Source organism: Anopheles marshallii, chromosome X, assembly GCF_943734725.1.
Source record: "Anopheles marshallii chromosome X, idAnoMarsDA_429_01, whole genome shotgun sequence".
NCBI lineage: Eukaryota > Metazoa > Arthropoda > Insecta > Diptera > Culicidae > Anopheles > Anopheles marshallii.
In genome coordinates, this window is record NC_071325.1 from 3,001,180 (window position 1) to 3,007,495 (window position 6,316).

At 46.7% G+C, this 6,316-nt stretch overlaps 1 protein-coding gene across 1 annotated transcript; it reads left to right on the forward strand.

The window, feature by feature from the left end:
• The first annotated feature begins 1,624 nt into the window (after positions 1-1,624).
• Positions 1,625-5,440, forward strand: LOC128707740 (homeobox protein NOBOX-like). Its single transcript, XM_053802702.1, has 2 exons — positions 1,625-2,486; positions 4,764-5,440. The coding sequence occupies exons 1-2, from the start codon at positions 1,625-1,627 to the stop codon at positions 5,438-5,440; spliced, it is 1,539 nt and encodes a 512-aa protein (XP_053658677.1).
• The last annotated feature ends 876 nt before the right edge of the window (positions 5,441-6,316 follow it).

The window sequence follows — 6,316 nt, forward strand, 5'->3', positions numbered from 1 at the left end:
GCCCTGCGGGGGGGCATGTCGAATGGTGCTTTATCTTTCCCTTTACCAGCGGAAGTTGAGCAGTTATGCAGTTTTACCTTGGCGTGGGATTTATGAATCATGAGTCGACCGATTTTAGTGCTACTTTGCTCAGCGTTACGGTGTGCGGAGTGGTTGTCGGCGGGTTTTTTTCTTTTGGAGCGGTGTGTGTGTGTGTGCGGAGATAATGGTGAAGGATAACACTTTGTTAGCGCAACTGTTAAATACTCATAATGTAATCGTAATAGGAGGAAACCCCGAGACGTTTAGTCAAATCGGAGTATAGGCAGGGGTGGAAGTTCTTTATGTAAGAGGAGGTACGCACGGAGGCTCTTCGAATATTTTGTTGGAGATGCTGGACATGCTTTCTGGTTAACCTGTCGGTGCAGGATATTCATTACTTCCCCTTATCATAAGGGTTCCATTTGCCGACCTCCTCAGGAAATATTCAGAGTTCTCAGAGTATGGTGAACGTTAAGTTGGCCGGACAATCCGGCTGTGGACTTCAGTAACGTCGGTAAAATGGGTGCTAAATCGCACGTCAGCTTCCCACCCAGCAACAAAGGAAACTTCAGCCGCGCACCACGTGTGTGTTTGCGTGTCTCGGAACGGTGGGCGAAGCATGCAGCCGGTAAATGGCACGAATTACTTCGCGTCGTCCGGACGGAAGAAATCTCACCTGGAAAAGCATTAAAAGCACCGGCAGGTTCCGCTTGTCTGCTTTCCCCTTCCTCAGGGGGGAGGTTTCTCTTCTTTCATTTGAACACCGCGCCAGAACGCAGCCGGTCCTGCAGAAGGAAAGCCATCTATATAGCGTGCGCTGGTGGTAGCGCGAAAAAGGGTCCCGGGAAGGTTTCCATATTTCATCGCGCATTTTCCCATGGTGGGCAGGCCCCCGACCCGTTTAGGGTGAAGTATGGGAAAGGATGGATGATGAATGAATCGTGCTACGATTGGTCTTCGCCCTGTGCTGTGATGCTGTGTGCACCGTCATGGCGAAAGAGATCACTGGCTGAGCGTTTCGTTTTTAGTTTTGTTTGCTTTTTTTATTCCCGATGCTAACGGCGCGGATAATCCATCTCGTTCGCTCTGCGGGTCGTGCCGCCGGCTGTTTCTTCTGTTTACTTCTTAGGACGCATTTTTCTCACCTATGGAATCGAGTATTTTTCGGCTAAGCGTCGTGGACACTGTTGAGCGAACACGGGGGACTGGTCTGCTCATTCCGTTCACGGTTCAGTGACGAACAGTTGCAGACGAGTAATTATGCGATAATGTCATCCTGCGTGCCGGGCAGGTGATACACGCATCTATAAACTCCCCCTTTGTTTGAGTGTTTGAATCATTATGCAAAACGTGTTTGCGAGTTGAGTTTTGGCTGATGCTTAAGTGATTATTTACCGACTGTTAGTGATCAGCGAGGATCTCTGTTGTGTTGTGCGTTGGCGAAGAATTACACACTGATGTGCTGAAACAGTGTATGGCAAGTGAAGTAATATATAATAGTTCGGTAACTTCCCGTGTGTTTCGCCACTCAAGCGTTCAATTACTGTCCTCAATCAATCGAAATTGTGTAGTGTTGTGTCCTGCCAAACAAAGAAAAAGCACAATGAGTAATAATACCATCCTGAGTCATAGTACTACACTTACATCAGATTCCGACCATGAAGAGCATGAGCCTGAAACGAATACAACGTCCGAGAAGAATCTGCAGCAGTTGATGAAGAAAAATGTCAACTGGTCTTCGGTCGGTATTGTGCCTCCTGCACCAGACACGACGGAGTTTTCCGATGGATGTTGCATGAATACCGATTCCAGCATGTCTACCGATGCCGTACATCAAAAATCCCTTCCAAGCTTCTTCATCGAACGGTTGCTCGGTTTCGGGAGTGTGAACCATTCTGCCACCAATGCTGGTGGCTGTCACTCAAAGGAGGACCCGCTGATGGAGACACTGCTGAACGTCTCCAAATTGAGCTCAGGTGAAAAAAGTACGGCATCGACCGGTACACCGGCAAGCCTCTGCTCAACACCACCATCCGGCAGTGCCATCTCGATTGCCAGCGAACGGGAATGGTGTGGTGCCGCCACCTCTCTGGCGGCACTGTCCCCAACTGGGTCACCGCCGCCGGAACAAACTGTCCCGGGATCTGCACTGGAGTCGGAGACACAATCACCTTATAATCGATCCTGTCTCGCCTCAATAGTCTACAATCAAGCCGGGCAGCAATCAATCCCGGGTCGTAAGGTTAACACCGTGTACATAGCCTGGCCGGAAGGCAGAACGCTGGAGGTGAATCTGAACCGCTTTCAGCGGAAGGTGCTGTCGCACGGTACGCACGATCTGGCAACGTACGGAAAATGGCCACCAGAACCGGGGACGACGCCGCATCTCCTGCAGGAGCGTCCTTCGCACAAACCGAACCTCTCCAAGCTCAACATCAGCAGCGATCCGTACTTTCATTTGCAAGGTAAGATCTTTCGCCTACTATAGTAAGAGTGTAGTGTGAAATAACCTTAACATCTGAGACAGGTTTTGTAAACATACCGTTTTTCTTGTTTGTTAAAAACCTTGAACATTTGGAACTAAAAGTGGGAATGGGAAAATTGTTAATACTAACATATTTTCTATGGCAATAACAACGTTCATAACTTTGTGTAACCGATACACTACGCATTGTATGGACGATAACGACTCAAACACGATTTGGGTAATACGTGTTTCACACAAAAAATCACAAGACGATGACTGTTTTCAACCACAACACCATATAAAGTATAAACGATTGTGATAACAAGCCAAACTACTTATTCACGATTTGTACACTGCACCAGTTCACCATGGTTTAACAGAACATTAGATGCGTTTGTGTGGTACAGAGCACAAAGAAGATAATAAAATACGGTTAGTTAGCCATTTTGTTTTCATTACGAAAAACGTTGGTGACGAAAACTTTCTCGTGCGGATTTTGATCGGTGTGCGATCGCATTATCTCTGTCACTCACTTGTCACTTCGTTATCGGTCTGTATTGACGCAAGTAATGGTTGTGTGTTAGTAGCAACCGAAACATGATTACAGTTGGCTTTGTTTTCTCACACCTACGCACTCGATTGAAGCGTTCCCCTCCTGGCAGCTTGATATTAGCGTCCGAGATTCTCAGTAACTTGGTAAATTAAACCAATTAGGAACCTACACACTGTTGTCCAATGTGACGACCGTTGACACGAAGAAGAAAAAAAAAGCCAATACACGAAATGTGATAAAAACCGAACAATCAACAGCTGGCCACAATACGTGTTCTATTTGCGTACCTGGTTAGCGTCCTATACCTGCACGTCCTAAGCGGTTCTAATCGATGGTGCATGAGCTGAATAAGACGTTCGCCGCTACGACCAAAAGCCATACCGTGCAAACAGTGCAGCCGCCTTGTTGCCTCTTCTGCTGAAACTTAATTTTCGTTTATTGATCGTCATTGAGCTGTTTAGGCGTCTTCGCCACATACAAGCGCGGGACACAGACCGAGACGACGATAAGTAAACGACAAACAAACGGATTGAAAATTGTTTAATGAGGCTGCATATCGGTGCGAACCGCGCACCGTCTTCTTCTGCTGCCTGATTATGGTAGCCTCTCCGGATGATGTTGGTTCGGTTAGCTTCTCCCGCTCTTCCCAGTGGAAGTGAAAGCACGATCCAGCGGTGTAGCGCTGGACGGTTGATGCTATCCCTCACACAAGCCCCAGAGGGGGTGGTGGGCAAGGACCCTATATTCCTTTCTCTTCCGTGTTTGTTTGTTCTCGGCTCATTGAGCAGTGTGGAATTTTATAAGGTGTTAATTACGGTGCTTTTCTACACTGTTGGTACGCACTGTTGTTTGCATGGGCGATGGAACCGGTCATCATCCCATCGCGTCACAGTGGCCCAAGAGACCACGGCGGGCCCCTGCTAGATATTGTCACGGTGTGTCATCTCAGTGTCGCACTGGAATGTCGTAAGTGGTAAAAATCACACCAGCATCCTTCTGTGTTCGGCTTGTTAACTTTATTACCTCCTCATTTTAGGCCAGCAGAGCCCCGTTCTAGGGACATTGCGGATGAAAAAGACAACTGGCTAAACATGAAACAGTTCGTTGCGATCAATGGGAAATGATTATCGCGTGTAAACAGATAATTGTTGTACAAACACGTCTGGCAGAACTGTTTAACCAGTAGAAGATTAATGGAGGAACGTTACCAGACTGCATCGAGCTATGCACCCTAACGTCCATGGCAATCCTGCGATGAGAGCGTCCATTCGTTACAAGTCTCCAGGTGCCATGTGCCTTTTTCCCTACCTACTTATAATTTGATGGTCGAAGAGATGATCGATCCAGTCACAACCCTACAAACCAGACAATAGAAATCCAATTCTATAATACGTCTGCCTTAGTTGACTGACATGTCTATAAATGAACACATTTTGTAGTTGTTGTTGAAGATAACATTACAAACGTGTTGTATAACATAAACTCACTATAAATCTTAAACGATTATGTTGCTACACGAAACTAGGAATCGTGATTAGTTCTAAATACTGAACATGATAGGATAGTTCTTTACTGAGGAACCTTTACTATTGTTTATGTACGCTACCACAACACTGGTGGACGTTTTGCAAATTTTTCAAGACAGTATAACAAAACTCATAACTGTGCCAACAGCACGACAATGGTACCTCTGAATGATATATAATTCGTTGTCTCTTGTAGCCTCCTCGCTGGTGAAGCGCTACCGGAAGCAGAACCGGGAAAGGAAACCGCGCCAGGCGTACAGTGCGATGCAGCTCGAGCGTCTCGAGGATGAGTTCCAGCGAAACATCTACCTGAACGTAAACAAGCGCTTCGAGTTGGCGCAATGTCTCGGGCTAACCGAAACCCAGATCAAGACCTGGTTCCAGAACCGGCGCACCAAATTCAAGAAGCAGCAAGACTCGCGCAACAAGCGCGAACAGCGACAACAGGCACAGTTGATCGCCCAGTGGCTGTTTCAACCACAGCAGGTCGGTAGCATCCCGCTGGACGGGCAGTTTCAGCCGGTGTCCCGGCTGCCGGTACTGCCCACCCATCGTTCATCGCTGGCGCTCGCCCAGAGCACACTCCAGTCTGCACTGATGGCACCGTACCATCTGCTACCACCTGCACCATTGACCGTTCCGCTGCAACAGTCGCAACAACAGCAGCGTGCCTTGGACAAAGGACCTCGCATTGTAGCGCCGGTCTACACGGTGCGCTCCTCGACCGGTGCGCCACTGTTTCCCAACGCCGTACCGTTTGCAACGTGCATGGTGCCGCTGGGGGGAACCGTCGCAAAGGAACCGGGTGAAACATCGGCTCAATGTGCACCAGAAACGCTAGCGCCGAATGAGAAGGTTAACGTGCAATGTTAGGTGAATGTATTGATCACACGTCATCTGTTTTGTCCAGTCCAGTAGAACGGTACCGGAGTTATGCAAAAAAAAAAATATGGTACCAAAATGTAAGTTTCCAACGTAACGTTTTGAGCTTTAAGACATTTTAAGAGAAACCGTAAAAGACAGCAATTGTTTTACCGCTAGCAGGGTGTTGCATTTTCAACTAGATGTTCTAAACCAGACAAGGAAGGAAGTAAATAAATCATTCATTCTTCATTTCTAAAAGTCGGACTTACGCATTTTGTGCATAAACAATCGGATTTAATCGCTAGTGTAATAGTATTTGTGAACTGAAAGAATAAAAAAAACGCTGTACGTCGCAAATTCCTCCGTCCCTTGTTTAGAAATGTTGCAACGCTTAGTCAAGCCTGCATCTCCGGATGAATTAACACGTTCTCTCACCTACGTTCGAACCGTATGCCGTCGCCATGGAAATGCGTGCTGCTTTGTTCGAAGCGTCTTTCGCTAACGTTAACATATACTGACTGCAGACGTTTCATACGTTTGATCGTCAGGTTTTCAAACGTATCGTCAAAGACTTGATTATGGTACATTATTGCTGATGTTACATCATTCATTGTTATATTTAAACAAAGAAACAAAGAAGAATTTAGATTGAGATGAAGTTTTTGAAGAAACCGACGATAGCGAAAGACGGTTCGAACGTAGCGGCACGCGATTTGATGTTAATTCGTTCCAGTACACAATCCCCAGCAGAATAGAACCCGTATCGATGTATAGTAGGCCAAAGAAATTTTGTTTATTACAATGTTGTTGTTGAGAGGTTCACCAAATTGTTCTATTCGTGTCATATCTTCTTTGGCATAGTCTTCCAATCCGGGCGACCACGAA